Source organism: Mycteria americana, chromosome Z (assembly GCF_035582795.1).
Source record: "Mycteria americana isolate JAX WOST 10 ecotype Jacksonville Zoo and Gardens chromosome Z, USCA_MyAme_1.0, whole genome shotgun sequence".
Lineage (NCBI taxonomy): Eukaryota > Metazoa > Chordata > Aves > Ciconiiformes > Ciconiidae > Mycteria > Mycteria americana.
In genome coordinates, this window is record NC_134396.1 from 59,299,001 (window position 1) to 59,321,281 (window position 22,281).

The following is a 22,281-nucleotide window of genomic DNA, read 5'->3' on the forward strand; positions in this document are numbered from 1 at the left end:
CACAAAACTAACAGTGCTTAAAGAGAAACTTTTAATTTCATGTCTCTACTTGTGACTGGAGTTGGACTGGATTTCCTCAGTAGCCTGATGAAAGATGTGAGGCACAATTCATCTCTTAATAGATTTCTATACGATTGTAGTGAAAAACGTGGATATTGAAGTTATGTTTTTGCACGTAAAAATGCTGTTAACAGAAAGTACATGAACATTTTTCCATGAATAGTCACAGAATTAGGTTTCTGAAAGCTAATATTTTAAACTAAGCTTCAAGTTAGAAGTGTTGCAATCTTGAAGATTAACTTAAGCTACTCACCTACATACAAGTGGGATATTAGCCACTAAACTGAAAATCTAAAACAACTTTAAGCATTTTGGTAACAGATCTTATCCTGGTTGAAATTTAATTCCTTCAAATTTAATTAGTTCTTTACAGGTTTAATTTGAAGAGCACATATATAAAGAAGCATATGCATGACATTGGCTATTTCTTGCTACCCTCTATGCCGTAAGGCAAACAAACTTAAAATACTAGACCCACTACCTAATAATGAGACATATTAATTGTGGAACAGATTAGTTTCTTATCTGTATGGTCCTTTAGAAGCTTGATAAGGGCCAGTTATAATAGGACAAAGTTAAGCCTGAATACCAATTCCCAAAATGGTAACAGGAAATCTTCAGGCTAGCCCCATGCTTTGTTTTGGATTAGTATGTAAAGTAATGTTTTACTTGCTATGTTCAAAAATCAGTCAGAAAGTCTCTCATAAAACAAATTTTGCTGATTTTCATGCTTGTAATCAGAATAAGGAATTGCAAAAATTTGAAAAAGATATAGAAAATAATCCTTCATTACCAATCTCAGTAACTGAATTCTCCACTCTTCAAAAAATAAAGCCAGCCTTCATGTCTAAGCAATTCATTAGTGATACCACAAAATGCTATATTGTACCTTCCGTGAGAGACTGAAAGAATTAATGTCTCAAACATTGTGGTGAGGCAAGGTGCGATTTGCATGGCGATGGCAGGTCAGCGAGCACAGGGTGGGGGAGAGCGAGAGCGGGATGTGGGGAGCGCGTCAGAGGATGCGCGGTTCCGGGTTCTGCCGGACCTTACCATGTACGGTGAGAGGTCACACAGAGTTTATCTGAGGAAGGGGCTTGCAACCACCCCCCTCCCCCAGCGCCTGCGCAGAAGATTGAGAACTTTCCAGAACAAGAACTATGTAAGTCCTCAAGGGGCATAAAACTGGAGGTGGGGATTAGCTTATAAAAGACACGCCCCCAGGGAACCACACGTGTGCCCACCACTGGAGGACTACCATGCCTGTCATCGTCATCGTGGGATCCAAGGGTGGTGATACTTTTCCTTTCTCTATCCTCCTCTCTTCTCCTTTCCTTTTCTTGCTTCTCTCTTCCTCTAGTCTTCCAATACATGTAAGTTTTGGATAAATTGTGACAGGTTGCCGGCAAAATAGCTCCATTGCCAAATTGCCTCTGTTCATGCATTGGGCTTGCCAGTTTGTTAAGTTTGTCCATTTGTCGAGTTCGTCAGTTAATAAAGTTGCTGGCCAGACTGTTCCTCTGAGTCATTGTCGTGACTCTACCGGCCATGTGGCTCTGCCGAGCAGAGATCAGCCTGTGTCGGTACACAAACCCTCGGCAAATCAAAAAGATTCACCCATCTCGCAACCCACTGAGTGGGACGGGACACCTTCAGAAAGCTTCCAGTTAAGACAAAAGAATCAAAAAAATTCACACTACCTTTTAATTCACGAAAGCTTAGGAAAATGGATTTGTTTCATCTAACGCATTGGTATCTTGACTTCTTGAAAGAGAGGTGTCTTCCAAATCAAAACTACTTACATCAAATATCTAACGTTTCAAGCAGTTCCTAAGCACCTTTCAAGACCTACGGCACTTCACTGGGAACTCTTTAGCCTGATGCTTTAATCTAACCTCCTTTTAAAGAATTTCCAAATGGGAAAACAGAAAGAGAAAGGATAAGAGGAAGGAGACCAGCTAGCAAGTGAAGAAAAAAAGTAATGAACAGATTAGTGCAGTCTTTATGAGTGTGTAAAGCAGTCTGCAGTTCATGCAGAGAAGGAAACAATTTCAGTATTGTACAACTGACATTTTGGGGAACCGAGGCAAACTTATAAAAATAAAGACACAAGAAGTTGCTGAATGAATTGCTGGGAGGTACAGCTTGCTTTCATTAATTAGCCTACACAAACTAGAAAGATGGACTGCCATACTACAGCATTTTTTTTCTCTAAATAGAGAAAGGTGGAAGAAGGTATGTGAACTATTTCTGGAGGTCTTCCCTTTACAACTCAATTTGCTAATAGTGTTTGAAATTTAAACATGAATTGATGCTACAAAGTAAAATTAGACATGATTAAGCATATTGGTATATCTCTAACATAGGCCTAGAGAGTCTGGGATAACTTAAATTAATACAAAACCGAGAATGATTACTATTAATGAACAAGCCATTTAGAACCTGCATGTTTCCCACTTGAACACTGTTACTAAGAGCATAAAAATATGTACTAACATACATATATACACATACCAACATTGTGCACTTGAATTTAGTATGTCACAGTGAAGAATCACTAACTTTTTAATAATCATCTACAAAAGAATCTCAGAGATTACATCAGCAGTAGCATTACAGATGACTGTAATAGCAGTGACCTAAAAAACATTCCATTGTTACTTGAGAATAAAATTATCTGCCAGATTTTCACATCTTGCAGAAAACCGGGTAATACAGCATAAAACTGATCTCAAAGGTTTGCTATGACTCACTACTGTCACAGAAAAAATAAATACACTTTAATTTCATACTTTAGACCCAACTTTCCTTTGAACATTTATCTGTGGCACTTTTAGTACTTGCCTTCTTGGGGGCAGTTAGGAATTCAGCTAAACTAGCTAGCTAATCATCCAGCTTAATAGCATGATTCAGTTAGTATCACTACAACAAAGGGGTATTTGACAACAGTCAAGGGCTCAAACTTCAAAACAAAACTGAAGGTATTATGTAGCTTTATAAGGGCTTTTAATGAGGAAGCATGACCACTCCACATTAAAAAGCAACCTAATTAAGATGGCTTGAAAATACCCTTTTGTACAACACTTGATCTTCAAAGACAGACCAAATCGCTGCAGTTTTGCACAGTGCTCTTTTTACATGGCAACCATTTAGTCTCAACTGATGTAAGTGATCTGAACTCAGAACGCCCATATCCTTTGAGAAAAAATGAAGAACATTAAATTAGCAGAAAGGGATACTACTGGTATTTCCTAGAAAATGTTCTCCCTGCCCCCAAAAGGATATTTATCATATATTACAAGGGAATAAAATCTCTTGCAATTGTTATATTTTACCTGAGAAAGAATAATAGGTTTCTGAAGTGCTAAAATTGCCAAAAGAGTGATGTGGTATGATATACAATTTGAAAGTTCTACTAACTGGAACTTAATGAGTTAAATATGTATTTTTATAACCTAAAAAATAAAAAATTAAGAAATGTAATAATTTTGGAAGATACAATTTTAAATCCAATTTTGATTCCACATTACTATACTGTTCTGAAAAGATCAATGACTATCTTTAAAACTTATGATATTGAGATAACTATTGCAATTGAAGTTAAATATACAGGTAAAGTTTTCAAAATATTTGTTAATGGGAAGCATAGAACAATTTTTAAACTTTTCCTGATGCATAGTGATAATTATCTACTAGCTTTTCTTACATGACACATGGCAGTAGTTTCTATAGCAGCAAAATTTAGAGAATTTTAAGTTTGAACTGATTTTCAAAGCCTTTAAAGAAGATACCAAGTCATCACACTGGTGAGACTACAGCAGTTTTCTTTACCCTAGACTTCTCATTCTTTCTTCAGGCATTGACAAATTTTTTTCCGAAACAAAGCTTCAGAAGAAATATATGTAACTTAGATTGTCAGAATCAAAAATGCAGCAGACAGAAAAATACTTTTTTTCCCCAGATAACACTTTACAAAGCTAAATTATTTTCATTTCAGACTGAAAGCTCAAAACCTCATATAGACTTCGCAGCTGACATTTTGAATCCTTCCATATTAAATTTACACTTCTTTATGTGTTATCCCAACCATCTCACGCCTAAATATATTCAAAGAGCAAGACGGCAAAAGGTAAAATTAAAAGCCAACCAGGGAAAAAAGCTCTTAGAAGATGAAATTAACTATAAAGGAAAAATTGTTGGTTTCTACTCATTTTTCTACTGATAAGTGTGAAATATTGTGCTGGGAAACATTCTTCTAGTCAGCTATTGTTTGAACAAAAACAGTAAAGTTTAAGCAAAAATTGCTACTTAACACTTTCTCACTTTCAGACAGTTGTGATGAACAGAGTTAAATCGAGTTGGTGGTCAGTCACAAGTGGTGTTCCCCAGGGCTCAGTTTTGGGGCCAGTCTTTTTAATATCTTTATCAATGATCTGGATGTGGGGATTGAGTGCGCCCTCAGTAAGTTTGCAGATGACACCAAATTGGGCGGAAGTGCTGATCTGCTTGAGGGCAGGAAGGGTCTACAGAGGGATCTGGACAGGCTGGATCGATGGGCTGGGGCCAATTGTATGAGGTTTAACAAGGCTAAGTGCCAGTTCCTGCACTTGGGTCACAACAACCCCATGCAACGCTACAGGCTTGGGGAAGAGTGGCTGGAAAGCTGTCGGGCAGAAAAGGACCTGGGGGTGCTGGTTGACAGCTGGCTGAACATAAGCTGGCAGTGCATCCAGGTGTCCAAGAAGGCCAACAGCATCCTGGCTTGTATCAGAAATAGTGTGGCCAGCAGGACCGGGGAAGTGATTGTGCCCCTGTACTTGGCACTGGTAAGGCCGCGCCTCGAATACTGTGTTCAGTGTTGGGCCCTCACTACAAGAGGGACATTGAGGTGCTGGAGCGTGTCCAGAGAAGGGCAACGAAGCTGGTGAAGGGTCTGGAGCACAAGTCTGATGAGGAGCGGCTGAGGGAACTGGGATTGTTTAGCCTGGAGAAAAGAAGGCTGAGGGGAGACCTTATCGCTCTCTACAACTACCTGAAAGGAAGTTGTAGTGAGGTGGGTGTGGGTCTCTTCTCCCAAGTAACAAGCCATCGGATAAGAGGAAATGGCCTCAAGTTGCATCAGGGGAGGTTTAGACTGGATATTAGGAAAAATTTGTTTACTGAAAGGTGGTCAAGCATTGGAAGAGGCTGCCCAGAGAAGTGGTGGAGTCACCATCCCTGGAAGAGTTCAAAAAACGTGTATATGTGGCACTTCAGGACATGGTTTAGTAGGCACAGAGGTGTTGGGTTGACGGTTGGACTAGATGATCTTAGAGGTCTTTTCCAACCTTAATGATTCTATGATTCTATTATTTGAAGTTTGCTTAAGGAACAAAAACCAGAACTTGAACAACACTGAATTCAGTCAATACTGGTTTAGTTGCTAATACAACTAAATAATGTATCAAATGTCTAAACTTCAGTTGCTTGCACTAATGTAAGTGTATATTCCTTCAAAAAGAGAGATAGTTCCATCGGTTTAGGCTTTCACTAAGAAACTTGTACCAGAAATTGGACATACAAAAAGATCCATAGTTTTCTTCACCTGTTTTAATTTCAGTTTGGCAATTGTGAAGTAGGGAATAATAAGAACATTCTGAACATTACTGGAAAGCGAGCTTAATATGAAAATGGGAATCATGTCATGCACTACAGGAAACTAGTATTACATAATGCAAAATGAGTGATTAAGTCATGCGAAGAAGCAGAAAATACCTGTACCGAGCCACCATGTCTGTCAGCTGCTAGGTGAGCCCTCAAATGATGTGGATTGGCTTGCTGTGAGTCCCAAGCTGCCCTATGGTCTGTTGACTATCATTTTTGAATGCATTAGGAATATATGCAAAAGAAAAAATAAAAATTCCAAAAATAAACAATTCATGCATTAATTATTATATAGCGCAGAAGCTTTTTAATTCCTACACAGATTGTACATCAACATTAACTGAGTACTTACATATGCCTACACATACATTTTCATAGAGAAGAAAAGTAGCTAAAACTCAAAATTCCTAGTAAGAAACAAAGTCCACCAACACAACCCTGCAACTTAGCATAGGTAAATGGACACAGATCTAAATTCCTAATGTTATTACCACCTTGATCATTATACTGGTTTAAAAAAGTGAAAATCTTATGCATACATAGAACCCCAGTAGATGATATAGTATATGGGGAAGAGACAGTGATTAAAAACAGAGAACTAAAAAAAAATAAAGTATCAGCAGAGAGAAAATTCACTACTGATGTAAGCTATGTTATATCATAGCATCAAACAAGCAACCTTTTAGAACATTTTAAGGTCTACAGATGTAGAAATACATTAACAAGGACCTACTTAAAGAAAAAACAAACAAAACCTGGAGTCAATTTTATTTTGGAGTTCTAATAAAAGCAACGAGATAGCACAAATCATTAGACAAAAGACAAACTAATGCTGATAATGTTACATGAGGAATTTACCTGATTTTTGGATTGTTGCATTTTATCTCTGTGCTGATATGCTTCTCTGTTTGAAGACAGTGCAGGGTCTGAATGTATTGAACCCACTGGAGTAGGCTACAAATATAAATAATATGTAGCAACTGGTAAAAAAATAAATTTCTAAGTCTTACCAAAAGTTCCTGCTTTGTAATAGAAATTAATCTTTAAATATGACAGTTTCCCATAACTCAAAATTATAAAATTAAAGCAAAAGCTTCACTAGATATTTACTAATACCAAAAAGAAAAAAAGGCAAACCAAGAGTTACACAATTTCATGAAGTAGCAATTCTGAGTATTATCAGACATTAATTTTCTGGAAGACTGTAAGATGATATTTTCTGCAGTTAGCAGTTAGGACATTCTGATGAAAGTCTGAAGAAAGGCTTAAAGTCGTTTTTAATGCTAAACACTGAAAAAAATTAGCAATAAAATACTATGATTCTTTCAGAGAGTCACACAAGGAACTTCAGGGTAGAATGTATAATCCAAAATTGTCCAACTTACACACACAACCCCTTCTCTACTTACTAAAAAGAAGCAAGGAAAAGTTTGAGGTGCTGAAAAATTCATCTTTTACCCTTTCTTTAAAAAATATAAACACAGTATTTTCTGTAACTTTAGATGCATTGTGATGGATCAAAACTGATGTTCTACATCATATTTCATTAGAACTGCATATAAAGTATAGACAATTTCTTCACAATGAACTGATAAATATCTGGAATATACCTCAGATGCAGAGAAGTGATTGCTCTACATTTTAAAAATACTGGGAGCAAGAAAGTCTCCAAAGCAAGAAGATACATGCAATAACAACAATCAGCTGCAAAGTTTTAAACTCCTTCTTCAACTCAAAAGCCAGTCTGAATTCCTACAATCTCGTTTTGGATTGAACGGAGATTTACTTTGATATTAAGAGTACATGTTTGGAAAGAGACTCAATATGAAACATCTCAAGCCAAAAGACAATGTTTAAAAATGCATCTGAAAAGGTTTGTAATAGCAACTGTTCACAACTTTAATAGCAGCCATAAGATGCGCATGTATTCTAAAACTCATGACTAACACTGGCTCAAAACTGATTACACAAAAAACCAGTATATTACGAATAGCTTAATTGTACTCACCAACTGTTTGCCAATCCAGTCATATTCATAATCAAACATATAGCCTTTCCGATCAAGTAAGTCTGTGAAGAGCTTTCTTAAGTAGTCATAGTCTGGTTTTTCAAAAAAATCTAGCCTTCTTACATAACGTAGATATGTAGCCATTTCCTCTGTATAAATAAGAAATGTACATAATTGCCATACCTGTTTTAATGGCACTCCAAAAACAGTACTTATTACTACATTTTACAGCAACTTCCTCTCACCATAAAACCTGAACAGTTGTTCATCATGAATCTGTGAATTACCAGAAAGAAAAGTTATTTAATAGTAATAATAAGAATATAATGCCATATTCTAAACATATCCTACCAAGTGACCCCCCCCACTCATTTTCCCTTTGTGTTACCTGTTGAGATCTTCCATTCAACCTTCCAATTGTGATGCACAGTGTGCCAAAAAAGCGGAGAGAAATGCCTCTACTTTTCAATTTTTTTTGCAACTAATTATACAAAGACAAGCCTAAGAAAAGGTAAAGAGGTGGGTATATGAATGTACAGGGTGGACTATGTCTCAAAGAACACCTGTTACTGGAATGTAACCTTCCTTTCTCTAAAAGAGGATCCACAAGTACATTCTAAAGTGGGCAACTCCAATTGTCCTGACAAAAAACACTCAGTATAGGCTCCGTTGAGCTATAACTGTAGTATGACTATTGAAGGCTGCAACATTGCTGAATGTTTCAAGCATCATGTTACGTGAAGGTGTTGAGCAGAAGTAGCAAATATCCTTAACAGAAACACTGTGGAGAAGTACTAATGTTACCTGAGCTCTTGTAGAATGATTTCTGACCAGTGTCAGTTTAGTATCACTGTTTAAATAGCATGTCAGCATACAAATGGAGATTCATTTGGGTAGGTGTTACATGGAAATTATAAGATTCTCCCAGTAGTGGAGACAACCAGAGAGATTTCTGAAAGGGCCTGGACCTGTAAAGATAAAAGGAAAGAGCTTTCCTAGTCATTAAAGGGTATGAAGTACAGACTGTACACTAGCAGCCAGAACCTTCTAGTAAATACAAGTTCCAGCACAAACCTGTTGACAGGTGAGTAGAGCATACAGAAGTCCCATTCTTGATAAATGGTATAAGCCATGAAAGGCTTCTGAGACAATAGCTGTAAAGAACAAGCACCCTCATGAACAGACTACAAGAATCCAAGGGTTGAAGGGGAGGACCCATGAACACCTGATGCACAAGCTTCAAATCCCATTAAGAAACTGCTCAGACATGTGACTACACTTGCAATAACTCCTTCAGGAATCAGTGAAATGAGGAGCATATGGAAATACAAGTCTGAAAAAACAGCAGATGGTGAGAAGAGATAACAGTTAACAAGCTTTCGCAAAAGACCAAGTCCTACAGGTCCTTCATATATATACCAGCAGGTATTATAAGAAAGAAAAGTACTGGAAGAGTGAAGAGAGCAACAACCTAACCATACTGAAATTTTGGTTCATTCAGACTGCATTCATCCACACCTTCCTGTTATAGAAAGAAAAAGGAAAAAAAAAAAAAAAAAAATCACACTGTAGTGGTTTGGAATAGAATACTGCAACAATTTCTCCCGATGTGATATGGATCAGGTGAAGCACTTGACTTGAGTCCTGCGACATGAGTTCCAGGTAGACAGAGCTCTTAAAATCTAACTTGTTTAGGAATCTTTGTAGTTCATGAAAGAGTGAGAAACCACCCACTGGCAAGCCATTCTGAGAAAAGCAAAGACTCCTGACTCTCAAGCCAAAGAGGCTGTTCACATGGTCCCAAAATACAAGAGGAGGCACCTCAATATGACCAGAAAGTCAGAGGACGAATAAGGTTAAACGTAGATGCCACCAGCACTCACTGATCCTATGAAGAGGTATGTATGTCAGAAGTAACACAACAGTATCACTGCACACTCACCCTGACCCACACATCACATTCCAATAAGTCTGGAGAAGCTGACATTTTGTGGTACAAACAAAGTGCTCTGAGAAGTCCATCTTCTGACAGAGGATGGCTGAGAAGTGCAGAGGCAGTGCTAAAACTGAGCTATGCCAAGTTAAACTCTTTCAGAGGTAGTGGGGTAGAAAGAAGCAGTGAAGGTTTGAGACCAGCCTGATAACAAAAAGTTGTGAGGCAGCATCATGTTGGCACTGTCAAGAATGTACCACAGGACAAAGCTGCTGAGACATCCCTCAGTCTCAGAACATCCCTCAGTTTGTCAGAACATTACTCAGTTCTGACAAAAACAGTATTAAGCGCTATGTTTTAGGCACGAGCAGATGGAGCAGTGGACAGGAGGAATTCCTTGGCACCTAAGGTCCAGCTCAGCAGACAAGCAAGACTCTTCACAATACTAGCCAAGATCAGTGTTTGAAGAAGGGGAAGAGAGATGTTGACAGATTGCTAGGGCCCTCTTTAACCATACCTTCCCAATGTAAACTGGAACCCAAAGCGTGCAAGCCATGTCTTCAGAGGTATGAAGGCTGGAACTGAGCCATTTAATGCAGCTGAATCTGTTACAACTGGCTGACTCCAAAATGCAAATACCACCACCTTTACCCTGCATTTGAAGCAAAAACTCCAGGGTTGAAATCCTTACTCATATTTTATACAAGGCATGAAACAGCAGTAGTGTTGCACACTCAAAGACAGTACAATTCCACAGAACAGGGGATGAAACAGGTAAGTGTTTCACATGTGACAAAGACCAAAGTATCATTCACTGATACTACAGAGTTCTCTTGCCTTACAGAACATCAGTCAGCTAGCCCAGTCTGCAGGCTGACTGAAAAGAATTGAAATGATGGTGGATGTACTTCTCATTCTAGTCTACGTCTTAAGTGACAAGGACAGGAAAAGGTAGAAAATCCTCAGATTTAACATGCAAAATCTTCCACATACAAGAATATATTTATTATGAAAATGTACATAGGTACTATCAAAGAAGTTTATCTTTTGTGTTCTCCAAGGTCAAATATCTTTTCCCTGTTCCATTTTCAGATCCAATCCTGTCAACAAGCATGTACTTGATTAAATTTGGTGGAAACAGTCCACTAGATGTATGGAGCTACTCATGCATAATTATTTCCAGGAATTGCACCATATACACCTTAAATTAGATACTTATTTTTTAAAGGATTCTAGCAACTACATAAAAATCAACATGCAAGACATGCATGCATTACTGGATGCAGAAGATTTATATTCCAGAACAGTTTTTTTCCCCCACATTTAAACTTTTGTCGATTCACCAAACATATGTTCAGACATTTGCTCTAAGTTGTGTAACAAAAGTCAATTTCACTTGATTTTACTTTTTTTTTTAATACAGAGAAGAAAGTAAAACAAAAAACATAAGAAGAATTGATAATGGACTAATTTTCACCACAGGGTTGGAAAGAACTTCAAAAGGCCATCTAGTACACCACCCTATCCCGTAGCAAATCAGTTACAACCTTGTCTGCCTGGTTTGTTTTCACACAGCTCCAGTGGAAAAAAAACTCCATATTCTCCCTGGCAATGGCAATCCCTTCATGCTCTTCACTGTATTTGAAACACAGGAGTTTAGACCTGAACATAACTGGTTTGGATTACGTCCATTACTTTGTCCTAGCTGCTGTGGCTGTAGCAAACTGATTCCTTTCATGTTTGTAGCAGCCAAGAGGTATAGGAGAACTTCGTTCCCTCACAATCTTGACTAAACCAATCTTCATGCCTTCAGTCTTTGGTGACAGGTCTAGCAAATACGGCATAAGCACTCCCACTTCTTTATGAGATACCCTTAAAACAGGATACATTTTCTTGAAGTACCATCCCCAAAATTGAACGTACTGCTTCAGCTGAGGCTTTACAGAATCAAGTAGAGTAGAAGTGGCACTTCAAATAAAGAAATGGCAATTCATGTGTCTTTCAGGCTATATTCTTTTAATATAATCCAATTTAGTATAGGGTTTGTTTGGTTTTAAAAACACAGCAGCTTGACACTGCTCACTTGCATTTACTTTGTGACTGACTGACTTTGAGTCATTACCTAAGGAACCTTTCCATACCCAGTAATTCTCAATTTGGATTTGATCCTATCTTTATATACTACCTTGAATATGATTTATTGAACCATACATTACATTTTTAAGACTGTATTTGTAATCTGTCAGGATCCTTTTATTCTAACCCCACTGTTGAGCCTACGAACTTCAAACTTCAAATTGCAAGTTTAATAAACATTCTCAATTATACAACGCACTCAAAAATACTGAACAGATCCAGCATATATCTATGTGGAATACCATTTCATGTTTCAAATTTGGCAACAATGTACTTAACTACTTCAAAATGCTTTACACTCTTCTTCCCACAGTAGATTCTTCTTGATTATGCTTTTAAGATTACTTGTGAGGATATTTAAAAAGAGCATCAGAAGCAAAAGTACTAAGATTTCGTGACATAAAACATCTGCCTCCTGTCCACAAGGCCTGCTGTGGACAAGATTTCCTTTCATAAGAGGAAGTCAAATCAGTTTGTCATGAGCTATTCTCGGCAAATCCAATTTGCCTATCAGTGATGTTGTGATTAATTTTCAAGGTGTTTATTTTTGTTTTCACAAAATCATGTCCACGTTGTGTGTGTGTGTCCCCTGTCCCTGGAGCTGATTAGTCCAACTTTTAAAAAATGTCCTATTTGCTTCTCTCCAATTTTCCAATACCTCATTGATTCTCTGTGCACTTAAGGAGAACTAGAAATGACACCTGAAACTACTTGCGAGTTATTTTAAATATTATTTCAAGCTGTTCCTAATGCAGCTTGTTTTAAAAAAAGGATATGATATCAGATTTGAGCTGAAAAGGCTTGCAAAATTTTATGTATGAAGATACTAGTGTAGACTAGCTGATCACCGTAAGAATATGTACCATAATTTTTTTTTATGTTTCCTTTAGAAGAATCTATCTTTGATGTACACCAGCATTAGCTTAGTGCTGCTTCAAAGGATAATTCTTGTATCTAGTACCATAGTACATAATACACATATTTGGAAGCATTATTTTATTTCTAAAACCAGATATTAAACAACTACCTATGCCAGTTTTGTTTTCTAAATCAAGACACAACATTTTTATTAACAGTAGACATTACCTGGGAAGTTTTCACACAATACTTCTATAGGGGTTGCTCGTTTTGTGTCTCCAATTTTCTGGTAACGTTCTTTTAATGTATCAGCCTATGACACAACAACAAAACAAGCTTCTGAAGTTATACAGCTTGCAGACAAACTTTCAAAATGAAAAAGATCATGGCAAGAAAAGCTGATGATCTGAAAATAGGATAGAGGAAGATACCAAAAACCACTACCTTTAAACCTTGCCATGGAAGGCTTCCTCTGAGAAAATACATAAACATATGACCTAAAGCTTCCAAATCATCTCTTCTACTTTGCTCTGAAACAAAATTCAAATATTATTAGAACATTCAATCTGTGTAATTTCACATTATATTTAAAAGGTTAGCTTCCAAATTATGCAAAAATAATTGGGAGGTATAAAGTATTTGAAATCAAACTGAGCATATGGGGGGCTTCTTGTGTACTATGGACTCCATGAAGAACACAGCTAAAACAAAAAAAAAGCAGATGCAGACTGCAGGTATTGATCTTAACAGTACTTTAAACAAATTATCTCGCTATAAGAAATTGTTCTTATTTTTAAATACATTTTGACCCTTTACATATATAATTGCATTTTAATTCCGACATTTTTTGATCCATTAGTTGTGAACTTGAAACAATTTAAGAAAGCTTTAATTGAACTCATTTTTCCTCTATAAAATCATGGAAAAGGTGGTGTGTTTCTCAGGGACCCCTTATGGAATTTCTGAGTAAGCCAAAGGTGGACTAAAGAAGGCTCACAAGTCTTATTATTTGATCAGAAAGCAGCATGAAGAGGCATGTACATACAGCATGCTCTCAAGTCTAGTTGACTTAAAAGCTAAGTTACAGAAGACAATGTCTGGCATGCCTACAATTTTTCATCTATAGTAGCGCAGTGGCAATCCTTCAAAAAGTTCACAGAAGGTTAAAGAAAAACAACAAGCAAAATGCAGTGCATTCAAAGTTCAAAGTTTTCAAAGTACATTCCATATTATTGTTAAATAAAATCCATTATTCTTAAGAAAACTGAATATAATAAAGAATAGTAAAAGTCTTTAAAAGACTAGCAGAAAACATTTTTACATTTTCACCTGGCTTCATTCTGTACTGCTATTGAAAGAACTGTTACACAGTGTATTATGTTTTGTAGTAACAGGTAGTATTTACCTCTAACTTTTATTTCCTCCCTGACATAAGGAAGAAAACCAAAATATTAACATTGTTTCTACTCAGTATTTTCACAAAGACAAAATCACTACGCTTTGACAGCAAGAGAAATGGAGCAGAAAAGTTAATGAAAAAATGTTTGTTAGATTTTGAATGTAGGGAAGTTAAAGCCAACCTGGCTTTGATCTGATCAACACAAAATGTTGCCACAAATACACTGCATCTGAAAAACAATTCTTAATCTTCATATAAAAAGAACAATTTACTTGTTACTCTGTTTTCTATCCCTGTTTCCTCATTTGAACACTGAGTAAACACATACTAGCAAATGAATAAGAAAATACCAAAAAACTTAATTCAGAGCATGGGCTACATCTAGCCCCTTACTTCATCACATATCTGCCAGCCGTATGAGGCTCTTTCACAGTCATTTCTCCTTCACTCGTTTCCATGTTTCCAATCCCCTTGCCAACACTCCTCCTGTTTGTGTCCACTCCACCACTCATGTTGTCCACTGCTGCCATTTTTCTCAGTGAGTGCCCTCCAGACAATCTGGTCTTACTTGAATTTTTCTGCCAACCCTGCAACATCCCATTTGCTGACCATATGCTATCCTGATGCAACCACATAGGTTAAGAAGAAAGCAGGAATAAGCAGTAGAGTTCTGTGCCTGACAGGTTTTAGTACATGAAGGAAACGTTGACTCCAGTTGCCTGCAGAAATCCTGTGCTCTTTATGAGACGGGGGGGACATGGAGATAATGAGTGTTTCATGAGTACTGCTCATGACAAATATTTTTTGCAATGCAGTGTGTGTTTTATGTAAGACAGATCAGTGGTGAGACAGTAGCAAAGCATACAAAAAATGTTACAAGTGCACAACAGATGGCCCATCTATGGGCAACACTAAGGTATATGGCCCCTAAAAATATGTTGGAAAGTTCTATTTGGTCTTTGTTAAGGGACAGTAATTCCTCTCTTTCGCATTTACTTCTACAGGTTATGCTGATGAAAAATTAACCTCTTCCCGTTTTTTGTGGTTTTTGGTTTGTTGTTTTTTGTTTTGTTTTGTTTTGTTTTAATAAAAAACAACAAAAAACTACCACCTCGAGGCAATTGCTCCTTCACTGACAGTCCTTTGTATGACAGGAGGAACTTTCAATCTTTACCCTAAATGATTTCTAATTAAGAGGATTTTTTTTTAACAAGCTTTGGACCATTGGAGATATTTCTGTAGGGTAGTTCTGTGGGAACTACTTCCAGGATGCACCATTTGAATTTACAATGCCCTCAAGAATCTGTTATGGGAAAGGATTTTTTTGTTTGTTTTAATTTTAGGGGAAAGGGATTGTTGTTTAGAATCCACTTGAGTTCTTCACTGATCACTCTGGAGTAATTAAAAAATAGTAGTCACATATCCTTTCCTATGGAATTCTTCAAGATAAGCCTGAGAAACAGGAAACCCAAGATTATATTGCTATCGTTGGAAGAAGGGCCTCTGAAAACTGGAAAAAAAACCCTAGCAGTGGACTAGCTAGAACATAAAAGCATTTCAAGCATCAGCTGGAGGAAGGGCTGCTGATGTACACTGATCCTAGTGCACCACAATTTAATGAGATTGAGAGGATCTGATGCCCAAAAGTAATACGATCATAAGATGACAAACACAAGCTTTAGGGCACACGGTCTCCTCTCTCTCAAGGTCACCTGAAGCTAGCTAAACTAGTAAGAAACTTAATACCTGCTACTTAGTTCACAAGCTATAGATAAATCAATCATCTCAATTCAAATAGCTTGGTTTTAGTAAGAACTAGAACCTTATTCAGCAGGCTATCTCCAGAAATTTTTTTTTTTTTTTAGCATACATGGTAAAGTAACCGTAACACAGGTCAAACAGCAGACATTCAGTCTTCAGTAAGCATCCATTATAAACACTGCATTCCCCCTCCAAAAAAATGTTTACAGCTTGCTATAGGAATGCTGAAACAGTAGAAACATACTATCTATTTGGATCAGAAAACACAGTATTAGCTACTGGATGATTACATGGTTTGATACACAGACTTGTTGCTGTAATCACAAAGTAGATGGAAAGTGACAATCTACACACCCTGAACTGTCAGTCTATAAAGTTTAGCAAAAACAAATTTGAAAGTTATCACCCAGAGTTTGTAGTCTTACCAAAAATTGTATGATTCCATACAATAATATAAACTGAGGGAAAGAATAGCATCCTTTCCAGAACAAAATCAAGAATCCTGAAGTTAATGATTCTGGCTCATAAAAACGAAGTTGTATGCCAATTTTATCATAAGCACACATTGTATGCCATACTGTTGTGTTAAGAATAATGTGGACTTTACAGAAAAAATCCTATTTTCAGTTATACCTTTAATTAAGGGAGCAAAGATTTATTTAGCTCAGTTTGTTCTAGAAGCATTGTGTCATATAATTATGGATTTATAAGGTTAGTTTACACAGAAAAAGGTATTTATCTAAGGCAGCTACAATCCTGCCCCTGAGGTTCAGTGATAATTCAGTGGGTATGAGAAGGAGACTAGTGAACTTCCTATGGGGGTCCTAGGTCTGGCAAAGGACTTGATCCTGCACCACTGGCTCAGTGACAAGTGAAAGTTCCTAGGACTCCTGGAGGGCCATCACCACAAAGCACAACCTGTAACTGCAGAAAATATTTTTTTTGAGTTTCTGGAAAAACTCCAGGATTTAGATTAATACAATTTTAAGTCCAAACATTTATTGTTCTTCTAATAAGAAATGCACTAAAACTGATCCAACATAGAATTATTTTTTGCAGGTTTAGATTACAAAAAAGTCTGGCCCCTAGAAAACTAATTTTAAATCTAGAACATATGACAGTTCTGATAACAGCGTAGATCTACTATACAGGTAAGGGTGGGGTTTTTTTGGTTTTGTTTGAAGATAAGTAGTTTAAAGTCTTTTACTTTATTTGGCCTTTCAATTAGCATTAAAGAGTAGAGTTGTTTCATTCCCAAAAGAGTCTCAGGAATTCATTGTAAGATAACTAACCTCCACCTCTTCAATAATTAAGCACTACCAAGAAAAGACGAATACAACCAAGAATATTGGTTATTCCCCAGAGACCATTAGAGATAGCCATATTATAGCAATTACAACTTCATGTGAGTACACTTACTGTAGCTAAATAACTTAGACAACAATTCAGTATCCTGTTCTTCTGAATTTAGGGAAACTAACTTTTAGATTATTACTAATTTAGATTTCCAGCAAATCCAGAAAACTGTAGGGCTTTTACTGACAGATTTTTGTCTTCCTTAAGCTCCCAGTGAGAATCGATATTCTCTGGGATCCCTTCCTTCCTTCCTGCAAATGAAGGGGACTGGAAAAGAAACATAGAGTAATTTTATCCCCAAGAGAAATTACCTTATAGAAGCAAGGGAAACAGCCACACGCTGATAAGGGCTGCAGAATATTTGTATTTCCTTCAAGTAATTATCTGAATAAAGCCACATTATTTTTCACATAGACAAAATACCTTCTATTCCAGATAAAACTCCCAACTTGGCACAAAACTACCAGAAACCCTTGATCAAATGTATGTTTCTGGAACAAAATACTATTGAAATAATTGGCTACATGATGTTCAGTAACTATACATCACCTTCTATATACACCTCAAAAGAGTGGGCCTTGGTAATTTTGTACAAGTTTCAACTAAACATATGCAAACATTTAAAGTCTTTCTAGTTACTATGCACTTGTTATGACAGTTTTAAACACTACGGATCCTAAAATGTATTTTTGATCAAAGGACAACATACTCTCTTATTCATACATACTAACATAGAACAAGTTACAGTTCAATAAACGCATACTTGAAAACAACCTATAAGGCAATGTGAATCTAACAATCTCCCTCTTTACTGAAAACACACATTTTTTTACAAGGGTCAGCTGACACCTTGGATAGTCAAGAAGCAATTATACATGCATTAATTTTGCTATCAGACCATTCAAGTTGCTAGGAAAATCACCTACAGACTAAAAATATTGCCCTAAAAATTTATCTTACTACCAGTGTTTTCAGTGCTGAATGTATTCTATGTGCCACTGTCCCTGCAACCAAAGGGACAACAGAGCTTGAAGAGCTTCACTGTTCTGTACATCCCACTGCACCAATTAAAAAAATACTACATTTTTAGGGAGGAATCACAGAACATATAGAAAAAAACAACTTTGCATAAAGGAGAGGCTATAAAAGTAAGACCCCCATTCATACGGTTCAGTGTTTGTTAGACCTAAAAGATCATGACAAATAGTTCTCTGTTACCTAAGAAATGCCTGCAAAATAATCGGGTCAAGAAGAACCACTGCTCTGAGTTTGAACTGATGCGGAGTCATTACGTTAGGTTGTGCTCCTTTGCATGGTTTAGCAACATCACTGTAAACATTCCAGAAAGGCATTCTAAAGTTTTTCTATCTACATTTAAGAATTATGTATATGTTTGAGAATCTCCTGTGAGAACAAGACCTACTACAGCAAAGTGAGACAAGCTACTGAAGAGAGTATTAGTTTTGTCACATCTACCCTTGCCAGAGGAGCCAGTATATATCTACCCGCTCTTCCTCATGGCTTTGCATCAGGCTGAGGGATACAGAACTACCCATGATACATACATTTGGCAGAACTTTCATACATATTAAGCAAGTTAGCATTAGATAAAAATAAACCTGTCCAACCACAGATCAAGATTGTACCTAAGGAGTGGAAAAGTCTCCCTTGAAGAAGAAAGTGTAATTTACTATGTTCCTGTGTTAATATCAGACATGTAATCCCCTCAAAATTCAGTTATGTTCTTCAAGTAATTACCAGGTTTACATTTTGGTTTATTTTCTTAAATGATATGGGGGGGTGTCTTATTTAAGACTAAAAAAGTTTATTGGATTTTAAAATTCGTTTTATCACCTTAAACTGATACCAACTTGGTATACCATGCCTGAAAAATAAAGTGAACACTTGCTTTACTTAAGAAACTTGTGTCCTAAAAGTTATGTTTAGGAAGCTCAAACATTGCTATCAATTTTTAAAAGTGTTTGCAGTGTTAAATATTCATTATTCTATCAGGAAATACTAGTATTTATACTAGTATTCTTTAAATGAAAAATCATTTAATCTAATCTTGAAGCTCTTTGGCTGTAATATGGCTTAATAACAATGCAGTTTCAGTCTTCACTTGGTGAAGAATAATAAATCCAGCAAACATGGCAAGCTTACAATAGTTCAGTTACTTTTTACACATCCTTTTACTATGTGAATGCATACAGAATTAAGGCCAGCTTCATATAAAATACATTTTTGGATGGGTTAAGTAGGGTTGGAGGTCTTTCATTATATTTAAATTACCTGGAGTATGGTATTATACCATTTTAATTAAGAGTCTGCTTTTTATTAAGAATTTCAAAACCCACTGACATCAATGATGACAAGACTTGGAGTCATGACAAATTTGTGATCATTGTGATCATAACTACAAAATATTGTAGCACACTAGTAAATACTGCTGTATTATAAAAACAGAATTCTCCTTTAATTTTCAAACACTAAAGGAATGGCTGAAATAAAGCTAGCATACTGTATTTCATTTCTAATGTGAAGGAAAGGCCAAATAGGCTAGTTCTCAGATATGGTTTCAATACCATTGTGGAAATAAATTTAACTGAAAAAGGAAAAGGATTCCTGTTTTTACAAAACTGTAAAACAATAACAATAAAAAAATATTAGTTTCAGCTCATGACCATTACCTCCAGTAAATACTAAATAAAAAATTAATAAATAAACCTTTTATCCATCTGACAAACTTCCAACTGCATCTACTAAGATAGTAACAACTTAATGTCGTGAGAAAGCACGGAAAGTTTTCTGCTCTGTATATACTACAGGAACATGTATTACTGGCACAAGTTGCCCGAAGAGGTTGTGGAGTCTCCCTCCTTGGAGGTATTCAAAAGCCGTGTGGACACGGTCCTAGACAATCAGCTTAGGTAGCCCTGCTTGAGCAGGAAGGTTGAACAAGATGACCTCCAGAGGTCCCTGCTAACTTCAACCATTCTGCGATTAGCAGTCCACTACTGGGATCTTTCTTTACTTGCAAAGGGTCACCAGACACTTCTGTAATAAGGAAAGGAACCACAGTGGCCATGATGCTATGGCAAATAGCGATGCTGATATTTAAACTGTCCGCTACTGAAATACATAACCAGTACCTTCTAATTTTGAGACATTTTCTGAGATTCAAATCAGCAGTTGAAGATGCACAAAACAGAATGAGGGTAATATCCTGATACTCTGAAGTATCAGTTGAAATAAGGAGAGATTCCTCCCCTCCTTTGCCCGGTCCACATGAAAACATGTGGGTAGACAGCTGAAAGCAAAGATAGCCGCCAGCTCTGAAGTAGCCAATATCTAACAAAATCGATCTTTCGAGGCTATTGGTCACTGAATGTGGAAGATAAATATCAGATGGCTGACACTGAGTTTGGTCTTCCCCTTACACGCTGAAATTGCAGCCCTCTGATAGGGATAACTGAACACTTTGTGAATCAACCTCTGAAACATGACAGGGTTTTAGTGCAGTTTAGATTTCAATAAACTGAAAGGTTTGTTAGCTTTAATACCTGATGCTGAAGCCTGTAATTGTTCATAATTTTCTTCATTATCCATTTGGTCTTTCTTTCCATGATAACTACTACCAATCATCATTCTTTCCTTCTACAAGTAAGCATCACCTTCAGTGGCCCAACTTTTAATCTGCTATCACACTGCAAGCTATATGTTTTAATCCCGGAGCGTACAGTAAACTCCTACACAATTTCTTGTAAAATTTACTTTCATCAATTTATTTAAAACCTTGAAATTCTTAAACTTTTTATCACTGTATTCTACTTGAATAGAGAGAATAAACTATTTAGAATAAATACTAATAAACAATCTTTAAAGATACGAACTACAAATATAGTAATTTGCATTTTTTACGCTGTAGATTGCTTTGCAGACACTAACTATGCCAAAGTGTGCATTAATGTATCTTTCAAAGGAAATCACTATTCATACTATTTTATAAAGATTATTTTTGTTTAAAAAAAATCCTGCTCATCAGTGAAGAGCTGAGTAGAAAAGTATATGAAGAGACTGACATACTTCAGGTATTGAAAAAGGTCTGGAGAAGGAGAGAATGTCTTGGAATCTAAATATGGAAACCAGGGCTATTTAAGTACTTAAGTCAAAGTTCAAAACTTAGGCCCTTCTACTCCTCAGCTCTTTTGTCCCTCTCAACGTTGTTCACAAATGGCTTATTTGAAGGAAAGATGCTTCCAGAATTCATTTGTATTATCAGAAAAGGAAGTCTGTAAGAATGATAACAAAAAAACCTACCCAAAATCAACTTGCCAGCAAAAGGAAGACATTTCTCACTTGTTTCATTTCATCTGTTCAACTACAACATGACAGTTAAACTTTGTTTGTTGATTAACTTCTTTATGTATGAAAGCTTTAGTCTTAAAAAAAGAAAAGCAAACTGGATAACTGTTTCACAGCTGCTCCATTACTTATAAACCCACTTACTAAGCTTAGCCAAGCAAGCTATATTCCAGGATGCTCATGGAGCCAAGAGTCTCAATAGCTTTTCACAAGACTTGGTTATATTCTAGATATTAAAAGTGGTTCTTTGACAAACAATATGGTTGAAATCAGTGCATTCCTGATGCATAAGTACAAAGAATTACACTGGTGCTTCATATACTTAGCAGAAACTATGTCAAATATCTTTTACTTACTTTAATTAATTCTATACTTTCTACAGAAGGAATTCCAAAAAACTGAAAAGACGGGCACAAGAGCCTAATCTCCCACCTTTAAAAAAGGAATTTTGTATTATTTTCAGAACTTCTGCCTAAAACCATACATATAAGGAAGGCAGCCACCCTGTAAAGATCATAGAAACATAGAATGCTTTGGATTGGAAGGGACCTTTACAGGTCATCTAGTCCAACCCCCCTGCAAGAGCAGGGACAGCTTTAACTAGATCAGGTTGCTCAGAGCCCCGTCCAACCTGACCTTGAACATTTCCAGGGATGGGGCCTCCACTACCTCTCTGGGAAACCTGTTCCAGTGCCTCACCAGTCTCATTGTAAAAAATTTCTTTCTTAAATCCAGTCCAAATCTGCTCTCCCTTAGTCTAAA

At 36.6% G+C, this 22,281-nt stretch overlaps 1 protein-coding gene across 5 annotated transcripts in view; it reads right to left on the reverse strand.

The window, feature by feature from the left end:
* The window catches only part of CSNK1G3 (casein kinase 1 gamma 3), a 120,309-nt gene that overhangs the window by 37,202 nt on the left and 60,826 nt on the right, over positions 1–22,281 (reverse strand). For 4 of the 5 annotated variants that reach the window (XM_075526318.1, XM_075526322.1, XM_075526321.1 and 1 more), the window contains 5 exons: positions 13,083–13,168; positions 12,867–12,951; positions 7,712–7,860; positions 6,562–6,657; positions 5,815–5,910 (listed from right to left, as the gene is read on the reverse strand). In XM_075526318.1, the coding sequence (XP_075382433.1) occupies positions 5,815–5,910; positions 6,562–6,657; positions 7,712–7,860; positions 12,867–12,951; positions 13,083–13,168 (512 nt within the window). Of the gene's footprint in view, positions 1–5,814; positions 5,911–6,561; positions 6,684–7,711; positions 7,861–12,866; positions 12,952–13,082; positions 13,169–22,281 lie in introns of all 5 variants that reach the window. The other variant, XM_075526320.1, reaches the window with a different exon arrangement.